General features: G+C 38.7%; 1 protein-coding gene across 2 annotated transcripts; it reads left to right on the top strand.

The window, feature by feature from the left end:
- Positions 1-17,335, top strand: LOC133659325 (lebercilin-like protein). Of its 2 annotated transcripts, XM_062062076.1 has the most exons (9): positions 1-3,278; positions 3,346-3,406; positions 3,483-3,691; positions 8,978-9,223; positions 10,011-10,148; positions 10,221-10,293; positions 13,117-13,247; positions 13,363-13,435; positions 16,054-17,335. In XM_062062076.1, exons 1-9 carry the CDS (start codon positions 2,943-2,945, stop codon positions 17,088-17,090), a joined length of 2,304 nt encoding a protein of 767 aa, XP_061918060.1. In that variant the 5' UTR covers positions 1-2,942; the 3' UTR covers positions 17,091-17,335. The 2 variants fall into 2 exon arrangements, with proteins under 2 accessions (XP_061918060.1, XP_061918061.1); XM_062062077.1 differs by having other exon boundaries at positions 3,094-3,406.
- Positions 17,336-25,733: the final 8,398 nt, after the last annotated feature.

Below are 25,733 nucleotides of genomic sequence, written 5' to 3' on the forward strand. Positions count from 1 at the left end.
ATGGCCAATCTTGCAAGTTGAATCCAAAATCTCTGTTGATGATCCAGAGATCAAACCTGGCATCACAGTAAATGCCATTGTCAAAAGTCAGTTGAACCCAACTATCTATTTCATCCACTACTTCTCATCCTGGATGAGACTGAAGATTGCAACAGCCTGGCTTTTAAAAGTAAAGACCGCACTCTTCAAACTGCTGTGAGTAGTGTTGAAAATGATCCTGTCAAATTAAAGAAGAAGATTGAAGAGGAGATGCAAGTATTTAAAGCCACACTTCATGGACAGTGCTTATCTCCCCAAGATCTAATCCAAGCAGAGAATGCAGTCATCTCATTCAGTCAAGGTGAAAGATTTCAAGGGGAAATGTCTGTTCTACAGACTGAGAAAAATGTCAAAAGAAACAGTCATTTGTACAAATTGGATCCAGTCCTGGAGGATGGACTTCTCAGAGTAGGTGGTCGCCTGAATAGGCTAGCAATGCCTGAAGAAATCAAACATCCGATTATTCTCTCTAAGGACCTCCACATATCCACACTACTATTATGCCACATCCATAAGCAACTCGGACATGCAGGAAGAAATTACATGCTGTCTTGTCTCCGCAAAAAATATTGGATCATCAAAGCCAATTCTGCTGCAAGAAAAGTCATAAATGACTGTATTGTGTGCAAACGACAGAGGAGTAAAGTCGGAGAGCAAAAAATGTCAGACTTACCTTTGGAAAGAATCCAACCAGACAAACCTCCATTCACGAATGTAGGAGTGGACTACTTCGGTCCTGTAGAAATCAAAAGAGGACGAAGTCTTGTTAAAAGGTATGGTGTAATTTTCACCTGCATGGCAAGCAGGGCAGTACACCTGGAAGTTGCACATACACTTGACAGACTCCTGTATCCATGCATTAAGGAGATTCATCTGTCGAAGAGGTCAAGTTTCATCTCTGAGATCGGACAATGGTACAAACTTTGTAGGAGCGGAAAAAGAATTAAAGACAGCATTGAACAGCTTGAATCAGGATAAAATCCAGAACGCTATGCTACAGCAAGGTATAAAGTGGAACTTTAATCCCCCTGCAGCTTCCCATCACGGTGGTGTATGGGAACGACTAATCCGCATGATACGGAGTGTATTGCGCTCTGTTCTTCGTCAACAAGTACTTGATGATGAAGGATTGCAAACTTTAATGTGTGAGATTGAAGCAATCTTAAATGACCGACCCATAACCAAATCCTCTGATGACCCCATGGACCTGGAAGCGCTGACCCCAAACCATCTTCTTTTGCTAAAAACCAAATCCAATATTGCCACCTGGACTCTTTGTAAAGGAGGATCTGTACATCAAACGTAGATGGAAACAAGTACAATACATGGCAGATCTCTTTTGGAAACGATGGACAAAAGAATACTTACCTTTAATCCAAGAATGTCAGCGATGGACCAGAGCCAAGAGAAGTTTTGCCCCTGGTGACATTGTGGTGGTGGTCGATTCCACTGCCCCACGAGGATCCTGGTTACTGGGGAGAATACTGGAAACTATTCCTGATGCAAAAGGTCTTGTACGCACAGTTCGACTAAAGACCAAAAACAGCATACTGGAAAGACCAATAACCAAGATATGTCTCCTCCAAAAGACTGAAATTGAAGATTAATGAAGATTCAAGATTAATGAACTATAAATGCCAACATATTTTTATTTTGAAATTATGAAAAAAAAAAACAGAAGAATCGTGTAAAAGTGAATTTGAATGGCTCCCTTTCAAGTAATTGTTACAGTGTAAACAATTAGGGGCCGGTGTGTAGGAGCCATTTAAGGCATCTTTATTTTTGTGTTGGCATTACTTTCTTTTGTCACTAGGTGGCGGGCATTTTGGTTGAGCAGGGCAGGGGGGAAGGCATATGTAGGAGCACAGGTGAGCCAAACGAGGCAGGACTCAGGTGTGGGAGCACAAACCGTTCTTACCAGCAGCAGACAGCAGCAGACAACAGCAAACCACAGCAGACAACAGCAACAGGCAGGAGAACATATAACACAATATCACTGCAATAATCCCTGGTATGTTTCATTCACCCTGCAAATTCGTTAATAAATATGCATAAACTGGATTTCCGACTGGACCTCCTTCATTTCATATACAATGTTTGCTACTGCGTAGGATCACTCCCTCAAACCTGTTGAGTAATGACAATAAATTGGAACATTTGAAGGTGAAGATTGCCATTACAAAACCAACTGCACCAATTTTGTCAAGAGTGGTCAAAAATTCAACCAGAAGCTTGCCAGAAGCTTGTGGATGGCTACCAAAAGTGCCTTATTGCAATGAAACTTGCCAAGGGACATGTAACTAAATATCAACATTGCTGTATGTATACTTTTGACCCAGCAGATTTGGTCACATTTTCAGTAGACTCATAAAAAAATTCATAAAAGAACCAAACTTCATGAATGTTTTTTGTGACAAAACAAGTATGTGCTCCAATCACTATCACAAAAAAATTGAGTTGTAGCAATTTTTGGAAACTCAAGACAGCCATGACGTTATTGATGGTAAAATGCCTTTTTAGGCAATATGATTTGCCTGAGCGGCTAGGAGACACCGAGAGTAACAAGCGGTAGAAAATGGATTAGAAAGGACAGATATTAAAAAATAATAATTAAACATTTTTTTGTTTAATTTGGGACTCCCCCCGGGCCGGATTTTGGACGCAGGGGGGCCAAATCCGGCCTTTGGCCGTAGTTTGGGGACTGATGTTTAAGAACATTTTCTGTTGAAATGTTGCGCCTCCAACTCTTCTAAAGCAGTACTTCCATCAGCATGCCGAGTGGGCTAAAAAGTTTTCAATTTAAAAAAAAAACCCGTAACAGTTTAAAAGTCTGCAGAACGCAACACTTCTCTTCAGTGTGGTCGCCCCGCCCACCGGCCCGCCGCTGACGTCATAGCACCTGTATGATGTCGCCCGCGTCGTCCACCTGTAAAAGGCCAGGCGTCGTCTGTATCGCTGCTCTGATATTGAGTTCACAACCGATCGCGTCATCAAAAGCCACACTGAAGTCCGATTCGGAGCTTCACAGCCGTGTAACGTCCGCGCCATGTTTTTATGAATATTATTATAGGTGTTTAAAAAAAAAAAAAAAAAAAACCCTCCGCGTATGGCCGCCAGTCTCCTGCTGTGTGCGCGCAATTTGCCATGTGTGTCTAGGAGGGAGGAAAGGGAGCGATGAGTTTCAATCAGCGGGACTTTGTATCGAGGACTGCAGCCGAGGGCGATGCTCCTGCTGCCAGGTACACTAAAGACCCTTCCCTAAGCTGCTCCCTCCCCAGACTCTTACCTGTGCAGCGCCTTTTGCAGCCCAAGTTTCATGCATGCAAAGGCCAGGAGGACAAACTCAACCCGTACAGGCGAGCTGAAGGTATTGCATTAAAAAGAAAAACACAACAATAACATTTCTAATATCGTTATTTAACACCATCTTCTGCATCGTCCAGCCCCCAAAGTCAAGTTGCCGCCCCTCAGGGAGACTTCAAAGTCCAGGGAGCAGACTTCCAACTGCATCAAAGACCTGAAGAACCAGAACTTCACACTGCAGCAGCAGCTGAAGGAGTCCAAGAGCGAGAACAAACTGTTGAAGAACGTTCTCCATCGACACACGGTGGCGCTGCAGCAGTTCCAAGATTTAGAAGGCAGTATTTCCCAGGTATGTGGCTTAAATACTCCCAACACATTCGGTATTGCAACACAAAACATGCACGCAGCATCATATATGTTGCTTCTCAAACTTTTTCACCAAGTACAACCTCAAACACTTGGCCCTCCAAATGCATTGAAATACAGTAGTGTAGTAGGCCTAAGTATTCATTAAAAACAAAGCCCGTTTTTAAATTTTTTTTTTTTTTTAAATAATAGTTCCTATTTTTGGCCATTGTTATATTATACACAGTTTGAACAGTAACACTGTTTGACTATAGAAAAAACAAAATACTGTACTCAAATAATGAATTACTTTGCAATAGAATGTGTGTAATTTAGAAATTGTTCATATTTAGACAAAGTGGTGCAGTAAAATATGAATATGAAAATATAACATACTGAATGTAATGATCAAATAAGAGTATACAAAATCGCCAAATTCATGAATACAATAAACAAAATAAAATGAGGACACAAACAAGTACAAAGTATTCATATTAAATTACAGTATATGAAATAATAATATATAAAAATAATGATGTATTATCATCAATAATATATGGAGGGCAACCCATTGGCGTTGTTAGACCTATTTTAGGGGGGCTCAAGCCCCCCTAAAATGTTCTTAAGCCCCCCTAAATAGTTTGGTGTTAAAAAAAAAAAATATATATATTTTTTTACAAATACATGCCGACATTCATTATAAAGTGGCCCGAATATGAGTTTAAATAAATAATCATATAACCTGTCATTATTCACTCAATTTCCCCTCACTTCATAGTGTAAGGTAGAGAGCCCATTTAGTGCGTCGGTATCCAATCCATTCCACTTGTTCATATAGAAAATGCCCACATCACTCAAAATCCAGTCCGCATTTTCTCTGCGACCTTGCTTGCGGTCCTGCAGGTGTACGAAGCACATTAGCACACAGCACTGCAGAACAAGAACCTTGTGTCGGCAATTGTAAATAATTTAGTTTTTAAGTTTTGTGTTTCTTGTAGAATCTATATAAAGTAATATACATTAGCCAATTGTTAAAATAATGAAAAAAAACATCATTAAATATATTTGTTTTATTGTATTGTTGCATTAATAGCAGTTGTATTATTATAGGATGGCTTGTTAAACATTTCATAGGATTTTCAGAGGGTGGAAAAACCAAGACATTTAATATAAAGTGTAAAATGAATAAAAACATAAAATGAAAAAGAAAAAAAATGGTTAAAAGCCATCGTCCCGGGGAGCATTTAATTTTGTCCCGTGCATTTTTTTTTACCATCCCCGGGACGACGGGACTACGTTAATCTCAAGCCCTGGAAGTTACATTTTATTGTTTGCATTATTTGTTTCAGCATTGCATTTTGAAGATGGTCCCTCAGCTCTTTGACAGCTTTGGCTCTTTTTCAGATCAGCAGACGGACTCTAAGTCTTTCTTATTTACAGTATATATAAAAGTTTCTGATTTTTATTCAGACTTCCATATATATTTAATTTCCTTAACGGCTTGCCATAATATATATATAAATATATTATATACAGGCCAAATGATCCCGATCCAGATATTACTTTAATTCAAGTAATTAAGTAATATTTCCTGGGCTTGAATTTACAACCATTTTAGTCACATGTGCCCAAAATGTAATCTGTGCAACTTCAAAATATTTGGGAACAAACAATTATTGTATTGTGAGTTTAAGTCGTGGCATTAGCCTCTATGTTGTGAATGAATAACATAGAGGCTAATGCCATGACTTTCATTGTGTTTCAGTGTATCTTGAAGGATCATGCAAGTCATTGTTTCTTGTTGATGCTGTAAACAAAATGTCACTCTGCAAACCCATGTTTGTTGTTGTACTGAACACAGATTGAAAATAAACCGACTGAAATAATAATAACAATGATTAATTTCTAAGTCTTTGTTAGCCATTTGTGAAGTTTTGTGCTCGTGCGCTACATTCGCTCGCATCCTGTGCATCTCCTGGTGGCTAAGCCCCCCCCTGTCCTTAAAAGCTAGTGACGCCCCTGGGGCAACCTTAATGACCGACATTGAAATACAGTAGCATAGTAGGCCCAAGTATTCATTAAAAACGATGCAGAGGTTTTATTTAACAATATTAGTTAATATTTTTGGCTACTGTTATATTATTGAACAGTAACACTGTTTGAATATAGTAAACAATAAAATACTGTACTTAAATAATGAATTACATTGCAATAGAATGTGTGTAATTTAGAAATTGTTCATATTTAGACAAAGTAAAATATCCATCCATCCATTTTGTACCGCTTATTCCCTTCGGGGTCGGGGGGGGGGGGGGGGGGGGGGGCGCTGGAGCCTATTTTAGCTACAATCGGCCAGAAGGCGGGGTACACCCTGGACAAGTCGACAAAGTAAAATATGAATCTGAAAATTTAACAACATACTGAATGAAATGATCAAATAAGAAATTATAAAAAATCACCAAATTCATGAATACAATAAACAAAATAAAATGACACAAATAAGTACAATGTATTTATATTAAATTACAGTATATGAAATAATAATATATATAAATAATGATGTAATATCATCAATAATATATGGAGGGCAACCTTATTGACCGACATTGAAATACAGTAGCGTAAATTGTGATTAATCACGATTAATAGTAAAATAGTACAATAAAAGAAGTCCATAATAAAACAGCCGCATGAAAGCAGTAAACCTTCACAATAAACAAGCGCACATTTTCATTAGTCTTTTGTTTTCTTAGAGCTTTCAAACGATTAATTTTTAAATCAGTCACTTTTTGATTGTGATTAACTATAAATCAAAAGTAAAATAGTACCACACAATAAAGACAAAATATCCACACGAATTCAGTAAAACAGTACAATAAACAAGCACAAGTATTTATTACAGTTGTGGGTTTTTTTACAGCTGTCAAAATATTTTTTTTTCAATCTGGTTCATCACACTTTTGAAATGTGATTAATCATGATTAATGGAAAAATAGTACAATAACATAAAGACAAAAATAGCCACATAAATGCAGTTACACTTTACAATAAACAAGCTTAAGTCTTTATTATATAGCTTTGTGTTTTTATAGTGCTGTCAAACAATTAGGTTTTATTCAGCTTCATCACCCTTTTGAATTGTGATTAATCGCAATTAATAATAAAATATTACAATAAAATAAAAAAATAAATACAAATACAATTATTTATTATAGCCTTGTGGTTTTAGCCGTGTGTTGTTTTTTTACTGTTGTCAATTTAAAAAAAAAAAAAATGGTTCATTACACTTTTGAATTACTATTAATCATGATTAATAGTAAAATAGTACAATAAAATAAGTCCATAATGAAACAGCCGCATGAAATCAGCAAACCTTCACAATAAACAAGCGCACGTTTTCATTAGTCTTTTGTTTTCTTAGTACTTTCAAATGATTCATTTTTAAATCAGTCAGTTTTGAATTGTGATTAATCATAAATGAAAAGTAAAATAGTACAACACAATAAAGACAAAATAACCACATGATTGCAGTAAAACAGTACAATAAACAAGCACAAGTATTTATTACATTCACGTGTTATTTTTTTCTACTGCTGTCAAAATAATTGTTTTGAATCTGGTTCATCACACTTTTGAAATGTGATTAATCGTAATTAATGAAAATAGTACAATAACAAAAATAGCCACATAAATGCAGTAAAATGCAGTAAAACTTTACAATAAACAAGCGCAAGACTTTATTATATAGCCTTGTGTTTTTATAGTGCTGTCAAACAATTACGTTTTATTCAGCTTCATCACATTTTTGAATTGTGATCAATCGTGATTACTAGTGAAATCGTACAATAAAATTAAAAAATAAATACAAATTGATTGATTGAGAAGTTTATTGAATCCATGTAATGCTTTAAAAAGGCAAATTGATGGCACAAAAATCCAAAAGGCTTGTTTCCATTGTGGTCCATTAAATACAAGTATTTATTATAGTGGTTGTATTTTGTGCTGTCAATTATTTTTTATTTAGATTAATCGCACTTTTGGATTGTGATTAGTCATGATTTATAGTAAACTAGTACAATAAAATAAGTCCATAATAAAACAGCCACATGAAAGCAGCAAACCTTCGCAATACACAAGCGCATGTTTTCATTAGTCTTTTGTTTTCTTACTGCTTTCAATCGATTAATTTTTTAATCAGTCACTTTTGAATTGTGATAATCATAAATTAAAAGTAGAATAGTACAACACAATTGAGACAAACTATCCACACGAATGCAGTAAAACAGTACAATAAACAAGCACAAGTATTTACTACAGTCGTGTGTATTTTTACTGCCGTCCAAATATATATTTTTTAATCTGGTTCATCACACTTTTGAATCGTGATTAATGGAAAAATAGTACAATGACATAAAGACAAAAATAGCCACATAAATGCAGTAAAACTTTACAATAAACAAGTTCAAGTTTTTATTATATAGCTTGGTGTTTTTATAGTGCTGTTGTAGGGATATATTATGTTGGGATATAATTAATATAATGAAGGATGAAGTGATAAAGAAATGTCTAGTATGTATATGCTTAGAATAGGCCGTGCAACTAATCATATCCTCTTAAGTTCCAGTTGGAACTGTGTCCAAGTTCAAGCATACGCACATTCACTCTAAACAATTAAGTTTTATTCAGCTTCATCGCACTTTTGAATTGTGATAAATCGCAATTAATAGTAAAATGGTACTATAAAATAAAAAAATACATACACATTTTTTTTATTATAGCCTTGTGGTTGTATTTTGTGCTGTCAATTATTTTTTATTTTGATTAATCGCACTTTTGAATTGTGAATAATCAAAGTAAATTACTTGCTCGGATAATTGAAATTAACTTTGAAAAAATATCCCAATAATTAGAAATGTTTTGGTCAAAATGTCACACATATTAAACATGTTTTACTTGAATGTACGTCATTTATTATATTTAGCATATTATTATCATGTATTATATGTACTATTATAGGAGTTTATTTAAAGGGGTGTTTTTGAAGCAACATTTGTCACAAAAACATACCAGTCTGAGTTCCCTCAGGCATCTTTGCAGTGGCCTAATCACTGATTGCGCAATAATCCACGGCGCCTTTCAGGTAGCCATCCACGGTTTAGTTAAAGGAGCATGTTAATGTTTATGTTAATTAATCTGCATTAATTCATGATTAAGGCGATCGTTCTTTTGTGATTAATTATTAATATTTTTGTCCTTTATCTCAACACCTGGTCTATGACCCGCCCTGCAGATACAGGAACAGCACAGAAACGAGGTCAAGGCCCTGCGCAAGCTGCTGGGCGAGACGCGCTCCAGCCGCGACAAGCTGGCGAAGAAGCTGCAGACCACCGAGAAGGACTTGTTGGACGCCAAAGACCGGATTCAGCACCTCCAGTGGAAGGTCATCCAGAACCCCAACCTGCTGGAGAAGGAGGAACTCACTCGCAGGCTAAATGAGATCACCGTCCAGCTGGAGGAGAAGGACAGGAGGATACAGGTGTGTTCAGGGGCAGGGCTAGAATGCATACCCACATTAGATACACATGCACAACCCAAAGACATGCTGCGTCAATGAATACCAGCATCTATTATTATGACAATGATGTCGTAATTATCTTGTAAAGCAGTGGTCCCCAACCACCGGGCCGCGGCCCGGTACCGGTCCACGGACCGATTGGTACCGGGCCGCACAAGAAATAAAAAAACAATTTGTTTTAATTTTTTTTTATTAAATCAACATAAAAAACACAATATATACATTATATATCAATATAGATCAATACAGTCTGCAGGGATACAGTCCATAAGCACACCTGATTTTTTTCTTTATGAAAAAAAAAAATATATATATATATATATACATTTTCAAGCGTTGACCGGTCCGCAGCTACAAAAAGGTTGGGGACCACTGTTCTAAAGGACTACATATCTGGTCTTTAGATTGTGCAGGTGTGCCTATTGTGTACTGGTGAGTACGCCACAATGTCCACCAACATGTCTTTTGACCCTCAACATGTTTTCTATTCCTCTTCAGCGGGCTGGCACCCTGAATGTCAGCCTCCGTCATTGTCTAAATAAGTATAACAAGAATGAAAGCCCATAAAACTGCTCTTGAACATAGTAAATGCACTACCTGACGACATGCTGCAAAGGTGGCAGAGCCCTAATAGGCTCGTAATAACACGGCCGCATTAGTGGCCCCGCATGGTCCGTGTCAGTAAGATTTTAAAGGGGGGAGATCCGCCGTCGCCATGACGAGTCTGCGTTCTGATGCTGTGTTCCAGTTCCTGGAGAAGAGCAACATGTTGCTTCAAGGCTCGCTCAACCGCCAAGTCGCCATGGAGCAGAGGAAGATGTGCAAGACCAGCGACGTGTCCGTTGGCCTGCCGTCACAAGTGAACAGATTTATTCAGAAACAAAGAGTACGTGTTTTTTTTTGCCTTTTTTGAAGCCACGCAAATAATGACGGCACTGACGGGGTTTCTTTTTTCCAGACGGACAGGACCACGGAATCGGAGACGAGTAACATCAGTCCAATCAGGTCACGGAGACGCCCGCACAAAAAAGGTAAATGTTAGTGATGTGCGGATCGATACTGAAGCGCAGATACCTGATCTTTCTGTTCTAATATCCATTGTCAAATCAAAATATCAATACTTTATGTTTTTTGAGAGTATTTGTGACTGAGGCAATGTGTCAATGTTAAATGCTTTTGTTTTCATGTTCAGTATTTTCACGTCAACATATACAAGTAAATTAATTGTGATTTATTTTAATACTAGTTCTAATTAATCACTGTATTTTATGCTTTTATTATGTTACTTATTTTCTTTTGTTAGGGTTTGAAACACTATTTTCGTTTACTTTGTATGATTTTGTCCGTATTAGAGCTTGGCTATATTATCTTTCAGGCCACTACATCAATATACTTCAGAGTTTGAAAAAAGATAATATATAAAAATAAGTATACATAATGATGATAATAAATAATATATAGTAAATAATAATAAATAACTATTTAGGCTATGTTAATATTTCAAATACACAACTTTTAAGTTCAAGATTCAAGATTCAAGATGCTTTATTGTTGTTCATTCTTTAACATGTACAAGACATTTTTGGCAAGTTTTAGCAGACACATTAGGTACATTTGCACCAAGTATCCGTATCGGTGTCGCTGATACCAGGCTGAATTTTACTCTGTATCGGATCGTAAAGAAAATCAGTGGTAGCGCACATCACTAAAAAAAATGCCACTCTTAAAAAGAGTGGAAAAAAAATAAAACAAGTTATTTTTCCTTGTAATGAGTCAAAATTGTCTTGGTAAGATTTCTTGAAACAAGACATTATATTTAATTAAGCTTTACAAACTTAAATGTATCTTGAAATTAGCAATTAAAACTTATAAGCTATTCTTGCTGGTATTGTGAAGTTGTGTGTCTCAGAACAAACTTGTGATGCTCAAAAGTAGTATTTTATTCCTCAGAAAATCTCTATTTTCTATAGACTATTCAGGGGATTTTAACGTGCAACAAGTTTGTTTATGTTTTGACTAGAAATTACAAAGATGTAATTGTGAGATTTTTCCAGTATGGCGTGTTCAAGGAACCTTGAAACAAAGGCAGACAGGGAAGGCTTAATTGCCCCCTAATAGATGCACAATACTTATCATAATGATACATTATTATGATAATTATTATTCACTAAATGATCATCCTATACGAATCAGATAATGACAAACATGTTTTCTCATACAAAATTGTAGATATACATACATACATACATACATACATACATACATACATACATACATACATACACACATACATACAATACAATCTTAAGGTTTCTGCATGTGTTTTAACAAGTTAGTTTCAAACAAATTAAGCCAATAATTAGTTTTTTAGTGCATGTAAACACACTGAGTGTATGTGCACTGCAAATGATTTGCCACTTGCCAAGATTTTAAAATGTATTTCTAGAAATGTCCCTAGTTTTAGGAGATATTTACTTATTTTTGGTCATTGGCTTTTCATCATAATCCTAATTTCAGCATGAATAATTATATGTTGTCGATTCCGGTTTAAAAATGTTAAAATTGAGAAAATAACTATTCAAATAAGATATTTTGGTTTTCCCTTATATATATATATATATATATATATATATATATATATATATATATATATATATATATATATACACACATATATATATATATATATATATATATATATATATATATATATATATATATATATATATATACACACATATATATATATACACACATATATATATATACACACATATATATATATATATATATATATATATATATATATATATATATATATATATATATATATATATATATATATATATATATATATATATATATATATATATACACACATATATATATATATACTACCGTTCAAAAGTTTGGCGTCACCCAAACAATTTTGTGGAATAGCCTTCATTTCTAAGAACAAGAATAGACTGTCGAGTTTCAGATGAAAGTTTTCTTTTTCTGGCCATTTTGAGCGTTTAATTGACCCCACAAATGTGATGCTCCAGAAACTCAATCTGCTCAAAGGATGGTCAGTTTTGTAGCTTCTGTAACGAGCTAAACTGTTTTCAGATGTGTGAACATGATTGCACAAGGGTTTTCTAATCACCAGTTAGCCTTCTGAGCCAATGAGCAAACACATTGTACCATTAGAACACTGGAGTGATAGTTGCTGGAAATGGGCCTCTATACACCTATGTAGATATTGCACCAAAAACCAGACATTTGCAGCTAGAATAGTCATTTACCACATTAGCAATGTATAGAGTGTATTTCTTTAAAGTTAAGACTAGTTTAAAGTTATCTTCATTGAAAAGTACAGTGCTTTTCCTTCAAAAATAAGGACATTTCAATGTGACCCCAAACTTTTGAACGGTAGTGTATATATATATATATATATATATATATATATATATATATATATATATATATATATATATATATATATATATATATATATATATATATATATATATATATATATATATGTATATATTTTTTTTTTACTTTTTTTTAAAGATTCTGCAACATCCTGTGGATGCTTGATTTAAGAATTGCAAGTTGAATAATAATGCTTGTTTTCAGAATAAGATACTTATTTCTATTTTAAAAGTCCTGTTATTTTCTAGATATACAAATCTTAATTTAGAATGTCTTATCAAGTAATATAACGAGCTGCATGGGCCGAGCATTTCACTAGTTTTTTGTGTTTTTTCCCATAAATTCTAGTCTTTTTATATTATAACAGCTCTTTCTTGCAATGTGTCTGAAGAATTGCTCAGCTTTTGTTTAGTTTAACTCTGGTGTTTGATTGACAGTAAAGCAAAATAAGATGGTCCAGACTGATGAACGCGTCTCTGCAGCCAGCGATACCGACAGTCGCCTCAAGTCCGACTTTTCAGAGACTGACGACTACATGCTACCAAAGTGGCGGAGCCCATCCAGCACGGTACCTTGTTGCTTTGTGGCCCTTGGATTCATGATGACTGTTTTCTGCCATACTTGATTAACTTTGTATTTTTAGGTCTGCTCTTAATAATGCTGTTTTTTGTTGAAATTTGCAGGAATATACGCCAGATATGTCTTGGACAAGTGAGCATCAAAACACCAACGTTAAGGACATTTCTAAACGTGAAGGTGAGTGACAGAGTAGCACAGGACCAACTCTAAATATGGAGCTTTTATTTTGAAAAACAACAATTAAAGTGTTGAAAAAGAGAAGAAACAATTATTATAAAAGGTCAAACATAAGGCACATAAAAGTAAAAAGTGCAACTTTAGAACATTAGTAATAGCAATAAAATCAACATCTGGGTCAAAAACTAAGCAGAAAAAGTAGTCTTAGAATCGTGGAACTTAAAAAGAGATTCAATTATAAAAAAAAAAAAATTACTGACAGGCTACAATTAACACAAATTAACACTAACACATATTAATTGTATATAATTTATTATAATTTAATTTATTTAATTTAAATTAATTTAATTAAAATAATGTTTTAACAGTTTATAAAACTTTTTTTTAAAACTTAAATTACATTGAATTATGAACATAGAAATGGAATAAAATGCTGATGTTTAATTGACACCACAGGATTTTGAATACCGTGCCAAAAGCCAAACAGAAAAGTGAAGTGTCTTAAGATCCTAAAAAATTACATTAAATTATTTGATAAAAAATAAAATGTACTTATTGCACAGTTTTTGGATACTTGGTTAAAAGCCATTCAGAAAAACTATCTTAAAATTTAAAATTTAAAAAATTAAATTAAATTAATATTACATACAATATTACATAATAATAATACATCAAATTTATGTAGTGCCCTTTACATCCTCAAATTAGGGTATTCAATTAAATATAAAATACAATTAAAAAAAGTAACTAAATTAAACATTTAATCAAAATAAAATACAATTTGAACCAAAAATCTAAATGTAATTAAATGTACCTTAGCTTAAAGTTTTGAAATAACTTTACATTTTGAAATATATTTGAATTCTAAAATACATTTTAGAATGAATTACACTTTTGAAATGAATAAAACATGTAAATAAAACAAAATTCTTAAAGATTGAAAAATCTTTAATTTTTCACTGACATTATGTTAAGGCCTACTGAAATGATTTTTTTTTATTTAAACAGGGATAGCAGATCCATTCTATGTGTCATACTTGAGCATTTCGCGATATTGCCATATGAGAACATCGACGATAAAGTTCGCAACTTTTGGTCGCTGATAAAAAAAGCCTTGCCTGTACCGGAAGTAGCGTGATGTCGCAGGTTGAAGGGCTCCTCACATTTCCCCATTGTTTACACCAGCAGCGAGAGCGATTCGGACCGAGAAAGCGACGATTACCCCATTAATTTGAGCGAGGATGAAAGATTCGTGGATGAGTATTGTGAGAGTGAAGGACTAGAGTGCAGTGCAGGACGTATCTTTTTTCGCTCTGACCGTAACTTAGGTAAAAGGGCTCATTGGATTCCACACTTTCTCCTTTTTCTATTGTGGATCACGGATTTGTATTTTAAACCACCTCGGATACCATATCCTCTTAAAAATGAGAGTCGAGAACGCGAAATGGACATTCACAGTGACTTTTATCTCCACGACAATACATCGGAGAAGCACTTTAGCTACGGAGCTAACGTGATAGCATCGTGCTTAAATGCAGATAGAAACAAAAGAAATACCGTAAGCCCCTGACTGGAAAGATAGACAGAAGATCAACAATACTACTATCAGGAGACACCAAACCAAACACTGGACCTGTAACTACACGGTTAATGCTGTGCCGCCTGTCGAAGCCTAGCAATGCTGTTGCTAACGACGCCATTGAAGCTAACTTAGCTACGGGACCTCGTCAGAGCTATGATAAAAACATTAGCGCTGCACCTACGCCAGCCCTCATCTGCTCAACACCCGTGCTCACCTGCGTTCCAGCGATCGACGGCGCGACGAAGGACTTCACCCGATCATCGATGCGGTCGGCGGCTAGCGTCGGATAGCGCGTCTGCTATCCAAGTCAAAGTCCTCCTGGTTGTGTTGCTGCAGCCAGCCGCTAATACACCGATCCCACCTACAGCTTTCTTCTTTGCAGTCTCCATTGTTCATTAAACAAATTGCAAAAGATTCACCAACACAGATGTCCAGAATACTGTGGAATTTTGCGATGAAAACAGAGCTGTTTGTATTGGGATACAATGTGTCCGAATACTTTCGTTTCAACCATCGACGTCACGCACAAACGTCATCATACATAGACATTTTCAACCGGAAGTTTCGCGGGAAATTTAAAATTGCACTTTATAAGTTAACCCGGCCGTATTGGCATGTTAAGATTTCATCATTGATATATAAACTATCAGACTGCGTGGTCGGTAGTAGTGGGTTTCAGTAGGCCTTTAAACAATAGAATAACCTCAAATGTACTGATGTTCAACTGACACTGGGTCAAAGGTAAAGCTAAAAAATTAAATGTAAAAAATAAATAAAATGTTTTGTATTATGCCGATTAAAAATGTATTATAAATAAAATAACATAGAAATGACAAATTAAACAATTTGATACTCAAACTAAATGATGAAAATATACATTTTTATAAAAATAAGCATTGAACTTTGTTTCCAAGCTTTTAAGGCACACACAAAATGACTGATTGAAGAAGTGATGACATTTTTATGAATGGCCTGTGGCACTTACGTGAAATGACTTTGTTAGTTGCAGCCTCTAAGCAAATTCTTCATCACGCAGCAGGAGGACAGGAGCTATCAGAGGAGTCAGACAAGGACGAGAGCAAGCAAGAGGAGGAGGAGTACGAGGAGGAGGAGGAGCACCACCAGGAGGACAGATGGGGGAAACAGGAGGACGAGGTAGAAGAGGAGGAAGAGGAAAATGGCGAGGAGGAAGAAGAAGAGCAGAGGTCAGAAGAACACGGTGGTGGGGAGAAGGAGGAGAGGGAAGGAGAGGAGACGCAGGAGGAGGAAAATGAGCTGGAGGAAAAGGATGAGGAAGAGGAGGCAGAGGAGCTGGTGGCGGTGCAGGTGAAAGAGAAAAAGTCAGAGGAAGAGCGGCTTAAGGAGACGTTTAGGGAGACATTTGGGGATACGTTTAGGGAGACCTTTGGGGAGATCTTTGGGGACACCTTTGGGATGATTGGAGAAGATGATTCTCAGGGTTCTCAGGAGCTTGAGATGTATGGTGAAGAGGAGGAGAAGGAAGAAGAAGAAGAGGACGAGGGGGAGGCGGAGGAGGAAAAGCAGGATGTGGAAAAAGAAGAAGAGGAGGAAGAGGAAACGGATGAAAGAGAAGATGAGGAGGTGGATGACAGAAAGGAGGAAGAAGGAGAAGGTGGGGAGTACCAGGAGGAGGAAGAGTATGACCAAGACGAGGAGGACGTTAGCAAACAGGAGGAAGAGGAGCACGGTGAGGAAGTCAGGACAGCCACCAGACGACACGCGGTCTCCTGCGTTCTCAGCGGACCAAAGACGGCAAAGCAGCGCTCGCCAAAGCGATGCTTGCGGCCTCGACATCGCCGCGGGTACAACTTCACCACGGTCACCACCAACCTGCACCTGGGCAAGCCGGCCTACAGCGGCGTGCACCTGAGGTACATCCGAGGCACCAACGTGCCGGTGAGGGAGGAGACGCTGTACTGTCGCAACCGGAGGCGATCCTTGGAGCAGGCGGACGACAACTCGCTCAGCGACGAGCAGACCAGCCAGCCGGACCCCGCCAGCGACGGCTCGGACTTGGAGACCAAACATAATGGCTCACATTCACGGACTTAAAGCTACAATCAGGGACAACGGGGTTTTCCTACTTTTCTACCAAGCAAGCGTGCTCCTTGTGGACATTTCTTTGCGGGCATGTGTAAAGACACTTGAGGGAGGACACACCATGTACATACGATTCACTCAAGACCTCTGCCAAGCACATGCACACCAAGGAGCTTTTTAAATGTTTTTTTAAAAATGTATCTTTTTTCTATATGTGTGCAACTTTCTGGTTGTTTTTTTAACCAGGACTACACAAAAATGACTCGAAAGTAAAAAAAAAAAAAAAAGAAAAAAAAAACTATTCATTTTTGCCTTGGGTTTGGCATTTGTCAACCATATTGTGTATTTGCGCAATAGTGCCACCTACAGGACGGGAGGGCCATTGTGGAGTAAGCAGTACGACCAGTACAGTTCACACAGCTTTTACAGAGAAATAATGAAGGATGTAGACCAGTGTTTCGGAACGCATTATTGGGCCGTGAGCACCCCCTAGAGCAGTGGTTCTCAAATGGGGGGTACGCGTACCCCTGGAGGTACTTAAGGGTATGCCAAGGGGTGCGTGAGTTTTTAAAAAAATATTCTAAAAATAGCAACAATTCAAAAATCCTTTATAAATATATCTATTGAATAATACTTCAACAAAATATGAATGTAATTTCATGAACTGAACATCAATCAATCAATGTTTATTTATATAGCCCTAAATCACAAGTGTCTCAAAGGGCTGTACAAGCCACAACGACATCCTCGGTACAGAGCCCACATAAGGGCAAGGAAAAACTCACCCCAGTGGGATGTCGATGTGAATGACTATGAGAAACCTTGGAGAGGACCGCATATGTGGGTTCAAATCAAGTAGGCTATTCCATTCATTACCATAAACCCAGAGTTTCCCCCATGCCACATGCCATGATGGTTTGACCCTACCTGGCGGTGCCACACGGCACCAACTGTCAACTATCGATGTAGAAAACAATGGAGGCTTGGTTAAAGCGTAGCAGTAATGCAGCTGAAAACAAGGAGGAACATGTGCCAAAGGCCAAACCAGAGCCGGCAAAATTCAGACAGTATTCCGAAGAATATCTGTTAATGGGATTTACGGTTTAGGATTAGGGGGTACTTGAATTTAAAAAATGTACCCCCTGTGAACATTTTTTAAATTCTTGTGAATTTTTTTAAATTCAAGTACCCACTAATCAGAGCAAAGCATTTTTGGTTGAAAAAAAAGAGATAAAGTAAAATACAGCACTATGTCATCAGTTTCTGATTTATTAAATTGTATAACAGTGCAAAATATTGGTCATTTGTAGTGGTCTTTCTTGAACTATTTGGAAAAAAAGATATAAAAATAACTAAAAACTTGTTGAAAAATAAACAACGGATTCAATTATAAATAAAGATTTCTACACATAGAAGTAATCATCAATTTAAAGAGCCCTCTTTGGGGATTATAATAGAGATCCATCTGGATTCATGAACTTAATTCTAAACATTTCTTCACAAAAAAAGAAATCTTTAACATCAATATTTATAGAACATCCACAAAAAATCAACACTGAATATTGCATTGTTGCATTGTACTGAATGGAATAGCCTACTTGATTCGATGTTCAGTTTATGAACTTACATTCATATTTTGTTGAAGTATTATAAATTATAAATGGTATTATTCAATAAATATATTTATAAAGGATTTTTTGAATTGTTGCTATTTTTAGAATATTTTTAAAAAATCTCACGTACCCCTTGGCATACCTTCAAGTACCCCTAGGGGTACGCGTACCCCTATTTGAGAACCACAGTCCTAGAGGGCCGTCAAAAATATTTGGGCAGCAGTTGCACTCAGGTGTAATGCACTTTTCCACCACTTGTGGCAGCAATGTCAAGATCAAACACGTTTGGCGCTAAAGGCATAGAGAAGTTTCTTAAGTGCAATAATGATGACTAATGGTGAAGTTGAATTTTCATCTGCACTTTAATGTTATTGACTGTCTATTTCAGACACATATTTCATTATTATTTAGTTAGAATTTATTTTAAATTGTATTCAATAATTGTAATTCATTTGAATAAATATGTACATTTATTTTTCATCAGTTTTTAGAGACTGATATTTAAAGTTAAAGTACCACTGATAGTCACCCACACTAGGTGTGGTGAAATTACCCTCTGCATTTGACCCATCCCCTTGTTCCACCCCCTGGGAGGTGAGGGGAGCAGTGAGCAGCAGCGGTGGCCGCACTTGGGAATCATTTTGTTGATTTAACCCCCAATTCCAACCCTTGACGCTGAGTGCCAAGCAGGGAGGTAACGGGTCCCATTTTTATAGTCTTTGGTATGACTCGGTCAGGGTTTGAACTCACGACCCACCGATTTCAGGGTGGACACTAACCACAAGGCCACTGACCAGTTTAACATATATTTTAATTTAGTTGGAATGTATTTATTTTAGCACTGTGTAAAGAATCCATTCTTTTGCACTATGTTTGATACGTATTTATTTTTGTAATCAGCCTGACCTAAGCCTTGGTAATAATAATAATTAGATATAATTATTGAAAATGATTAATAGATTACTAATTCAGTGTTATATATTTGAGTGGGCCCATGGCCTCTGTAGTGGAAAAGTTTGGCCCCGAGGTCAAAAAGGTTGCAGTAGAGAAACCTGCACCTTTTTCTTTACTTAACTAATAGTCCAAATATTGTAGAAAGTTGATTGAGTTCAGTAACTTGACATATCTCAACTTAAGGGTGTTTCGAGATAAGACTTGTCTCTCGGCTGATTGTTATTGTCAGGTTCAAACACTGATGACATCTATTAAACAAGACAAGAGGCAAAGAATTAAACAGACATAATTCAATTTGGACCCAATATTTAGGAGAGTCGTCTGTACACTGTACCCTTTACACAGTATCTCAGCACGCTCTGCCAAAAGATTGCACGGCTCCTTTTATTTTGGACCCTCCCCGACCACATGGCCACCACTGTTCCCAAAGGACAAAGGTCACAAAAAGTTCACAGAAAAGGTCAGTTCAAAAAGAGGTCCATAAAATAGTTCAAAAAGACGTTCGTAAAACAGTTGAAAAAGGGGTCGCCTGGAGGGGACTCCGGTCCGTCCTCCTCCTCACTTCCACAGTCCTTGGGGAAGACAATATATTTGTTTGATTCTAATACATGAAAGACACAGGAACACCTTCATCTTGCTTTCCCCCCCTACACAGTGAAGTTTTACGAGCCTTACTCTTGGTAGGTTTCAAAGACAGCTCTTGTCTTCTTGCCAGGAACTTAATGTAATACAAAGTTTTTGTCATAACTTCGAAACAATAATTCTAACATTTATGCTTTAATTTGCAAGTTTGTGTAGCAACCGTCACAGATACGCTGTAAGATACGCCCTAAACATCAGGGGCCTCATGTATAGAGGCTTTGCAGTCACGTGGTTTTATCACGCGACTTTGTGTTACGCCGTCATCTTGCCGGTCAACCGGTCAGCTCGTTCCTACGTGTTCGTACAGATTCAGTTTGATTTCTGCGCTACATTTTCACCGATTTCATCCGAATTATGGCTGATTTGCTATCCAATGAAGTTGTGCATTTGGATGAAGAGTCCAAGAAACGTTACCATCTCCGTACACTGGAAAGGACCTTAAGGCATACAATGGTGCCTACAAGTATTTTACAGCAGGTTTTGTGCATGATGGGGCTGATATGGCAGATTCCAAACAAGAATCGATTTCTTCTCATGACCAAGGTAAGGAAAAAGCACACACAGAAGAACCTACTGTCTGTTTACAAATCCGCGTGGCAGTAACAGTGTGATTGTGAAAAAACTACTGAAGTGATTCTAATGAAAACTCACATTGTTAAGCTGCCTTGCTGCTCTTGCTGCCTTTCTAAAAATGCACCCAGCATTTTCAACAATCATATTTGTATCATCCAATATTGTATTATTTCACATTTTGTGAAACAAATCAGGGGTAAATAGTTTGTTTACATACCTGATATGAAGTGTTCATTGCATATCCTTGTGTAAATCGTAGGTTTCCATCGTTCACGACAAATCGCCGCAATCCATTTATCGCGTTTTTGATGTTTGCCGGGAATCTATAGAAGCTAAGATTTGGTTTATCGCCTCGTCTATTGCTACATCCAACAGCACAGCAGGTTTCAGGTGTTGTTCCTGAAAACGCACCCCTGCCGTAGAATGCACCCCCTGACGCGGATGCGCGCTTACGTCACTCGTTTCGAAAAGTATATCTAAACTCGGCTTTAATGACTGAAGTGGCTGAAATCGCCTCTTTTAAATCGCGTCTTTCGGTTCCAAGCTCCAATAGCAGCAGATCCAACAAGAAAGCGTGTGTGAGTCGTTGACGGGCACTGAACTGGTGACCGGCAAGATGGCCGCCAAGCTAATGTCACGTGGCTGATGACGTCAGCTGCAAAGCCTCTATTAAGCATGCGTACGTGTGACAGTTTGACCCCACACTGTCACTGTTTGACCTTTGGACTTCCTCACAAACCGTGCACATTTGTTGGGAAGCTCAACATGGACAAACTACAAACATTCAATCTTGTTAGCTAGTGAAAAGCATGTGCTCAACAAACAAATTGTTACCTGTCACCCACCATGGCTCTGAACAGTTGACTAAAATAGTCAGGGTGGGGTTGAGGGCTTTATATAGGTGAACACACCTGCATTCACTAATTAGGCCAAAATTGGGGTCGAACCATGACTATCAAAAGCTGGGTGTTAAAGAAGGACACTGGACATTTAAAAGTCATGTTACCTAAGCCTGAATATACTGTGTACAAAAATGACTGCACTACAGATCCAAGGTACTCCACTGTTGGGTAATGTGTCAAGCTTGAAACCTGATGAAGAGTGGCAAGTACCTGAAGACATCCGAGAGCTACAGAGAGCTGACGTCTCACTGGTTCCCCTGCTGGCTAAGATGAAAGATGCAAACATCCCCTTGCAGCCAAACCAGGGTGAAAAGTATGTCTTGGAGGATGGAGTTCTGTATGTAGCAGATCAGCCAGAGAATCGCTTGGTGGTCCCTACCTGCTGTAGGCCCCTTGTACTGCATCTTGCTCATTCCATACCTTGGGCTGGTCATCTGGGGCAAGACAAGACTCTTGCTCGAGTCAAAGCTCGCTTCTTTTGGCCTTTAATTGTCAAAGATGTTATTGAGTACTGTCAAACCTGTCTACAGTGCCAGAAGACCTCTCCGAGACGACCTGAGAAAGCCCCACTACTCCCTCTTCCTCTCATTGATGTTCCTTTCCGGAGGATTGCAATGGATATCGTTGGACCCCTGGAGAAAAGCAGTGGAGGCCATGAATACATCCTTGTCCTCTGTGACTATGCCACCAGATTTTCCGAGGCCTTCCCACTAAGGAGTATCAAGACTCCGAAAGTCATCTCTGGACTTGTACAATTCTTCTCACGAGTAGGAATTCCAGATGAAATAATCACGGATCAAGGAACCAACTTCACCTCAAAGCTCATGAAGCAGCTTCAGAAACAACTTGGAATTACTGGCATTCGCACCACCCCCTATCATCCACAAACTGACGGGTTGGTGGAACGCTTCAACCAAACCCTGAAGTCCATGCTGAGGAAGTTTGTAGACGACACCGGTCGAGACTGGGAGAAATGGCTTCCCTTCTTGCTCTTTGCCTATCGAGAGGTACCCCAAGCCTCTACCGGGTTTTCGCCTTTTGAGCTTCTTTATGGGTTCCCTGTTCAAGGCCCCTTGGACCTCTTGAAGAAATCCTGGGAATCCAAACCACCTGCACCACAAGGGGTTCTTTCTTATGTGCTGCAGATGCGAGACCGGCTGGAGCAATACAGAGCCAAGGCAAGAGAAAATCTTGGAAAGGCCCAGATGAAACAGAAGACCTGGTATGACCAAAAAGCACGTCACAGGGTGCTACACCCAGGTCAAAAGGTCATGCTCTTGCTTCCAACCTCAAGCCATAAACTGCCGGCCCAATGGCAAGGTCCTTACTCCGTGGTCAGACAAGCTGGTCCAGTCACCTATGAGATCTCACATCCGGATAAAGGAAAGTCATCCCAAGTGTACCACATCGACCTTCTGAAGGAATGGAAGGAGAGGAAATCCTCTGTGGAAGGAAAGGATGTCCAGGCCAGTCAAGTACCTACTCAAAGCAAGAAGTTGCAAGAGAAAAAGGTGATGCTGGCACGGGAAGTGGAAATGGAGGATGATGTGGAGGAGACAGATCTGTCCATGCTCACTACACCACAGAAACCTGATGTAAGCCACTTGTCTGCACAATCTGCCCTTAAACTCTTGCATGTGTGTGAAGAATTCCCAGTATTGTTCAGTGGAAAGCCAGGAAGAACTCCACTAATTGAACATGTCTTTCACTTAAAAAACCCAACACCTATCCGTCAGCGCCCATACAGAGTGCCTGAGCGGATGGTGGAGCCCCTCAACCATGAAATCCAAACCATGCTGGATCTAGGAGTGATTGAACCCTCAAACAGTGAGTGGTGTAACCCCATTGTCCTCGTTCCTAAAAAAGACAACACGATACGAGTTTGTAATGACCTACGCAAAATGAATGCCGTTTCTAAATTTGATGCTTATCCCATGCCACGTATTGATGAACTTCTTGAGAAGCTTGGCAAAGCTGTGTTCATAACCACCCTTGACCTGTGTAAGGGATACTGGCAAGTCCCTTTAAAGAAGGAGTCAAGGGAGTACACTGCCTTCCGTGGACCAAAGGGTCTCTATCATTACGCAGTTATGCCGTTCGGACTCCACGGAGCCCCCGCAACCTTTCAGCGGCTAATGGATCACGCTCTGCAGGGGTGGGGCCAGTTCTCTGCTGCCTATCTCGATGATGTGGTGGTTTTCAGCACTTCCTGGAAAGACCACCTCTCTCACCTGCGTCAAGTTATGCTCCGGATCCATTCTGCCGGGCTCACTCTTAACACCCAGAAATGTGAGTGGGCCAAAACTGAGGTGTGCTACCTAGGTTACCATCTTGGCAACGGGCAGATACGTCCTCAGGTGGACAAGGTGAAGGCTATCCAAGACAGTCCTAGACCCCGGACAAAGAAGCAGGTCCGGTCATTCTTGGGGCTTTCTGGGTGGTACAGAAGATTTGTGCCCCACTTCTCTACCATCACAGCTCCTCTTGTCGAGCTGACTACCAAAGCATCCTCCAATCCAGTCAAATGGACAGAAAAATGTGAAACTGCCTTCACAAAGGTCAAAGCTATTCTATGCTCTTTCCCGGTCTTACAAAGTCCTGACTTCAACCAGCGATTCCTTGTTCAAGTTGATGCCTCCGGTGTGGGCCTTGGAGCCGTCCTAGCCCAAGGAAAGGAGGGCGAGGAACAACCGCTTCTATATCTGAGCCGTAAACTGCATCCCAGAGAAACTAGGTACTCTGCCATCGAAAAGGAATGTCTTGCCATCAAGTGGGCATTGGACAGCCTACGTTATTACCTTCTGGGACGGACCTTTGATCTGGAAACGGACCACCGAGCATTGAGCTGGATCAACTCCATGAGGGATAAGAACTCCCGTGTCACCAGATGGTACTTGGCGTTACAGCCCTTTTGCTTCAATATCACACATCGAGCTGGCAAAACTAACTTGCTAGCTGATTACCTGTCTCGTCTCCCTGAACTTGCTGTCGCTGGAGAGGAGGGAGGTAATGTGACAGTTTGACCCCACACTGTCACTGTTTGACCTTTGGACTTCCTCACAAACCGTGCACATTTGTTGGGAAGCTCAACATGGACAAACTACAAACATTCAATCTTGTTAGCTAGTGAAAAGCATGTGCTCAACAAACAAATTGTTACCTGTCACCCACCATGGCTCTGAACAGTTGACTAAAAGAGTCAGGGTGGGGTTGAGGGCTTTATATAGGTGAACACACCTGCATTCACTAATTAGGCCAACATTTGGGTCGAACCATGATTATCAAAAGCTGGGTGTTACAGAAGGACACTGGACATTTAAAAGTCATGTTACCTAAGCCTGAATATACTGTGTACAAAAATGACTGCACTACACATGCAAAAGTACTATGTGAATACTTTTTAGACATGTGATGGTTATTTATGGTGTAATTTACAAAATAACTGTTTTCTTAATCCCCCCTGTCAAATTGGTCCCAGCTAGTGGGAGGGGCTATGGGCTATTTAAGTTGGAAAATGCCGTTTTTCTGACAGTCTGCTGTTGGTCACTGCCAGAGGAGGTTCTCTGTCCTGAGCAGGAGTTTCGGTCTCCATGCATCATCTACTGAGATTGTGGGTGCTTTGTTTTCCTGTCATTGTTCACCTTTTGACACTTTTTGGGATTTCAATAAATGTTTGTAAACTGTTACCAACTGCGTGCCTTGCCATCCTTGATTTGAAAGTCTGGTTTGCAACGGTTACATTACCTTCACCCGAGGCGGGGTGTGACAGTACGCACAAAAAACCTGGCGTACCGTGAAAAAGGGCGAACTGAATGTGGAAAGAAACTTTCTCGACATGTGAACACTAAACACCTGTGAGTATTGGGACATATTGCTAACGATGCTCTGACCACACAGGGGTTCCTCACATCCAGAGGGAGCTGGCCGACCCATCAGGACTGTGCCAGTCGACCCTGAGCCCAGCCGTGTCG

This window comes from Entelurus aequoreus, linkage group LG10 (assembly GCF_033978785.1).
Source record: "Entelurus aequoreus isolate RoL-2023_Sb linkage group LG10, RoL_Eaeq_v1.1, whole genome shotgun sequence".
Classification (NCBI taxonomy): Eukaryota; Metazoa; Chordata; class Actinopteri; order Syngnathiformes; family Syngnathidae; genus Entelurus; species Entelurus aequoreus.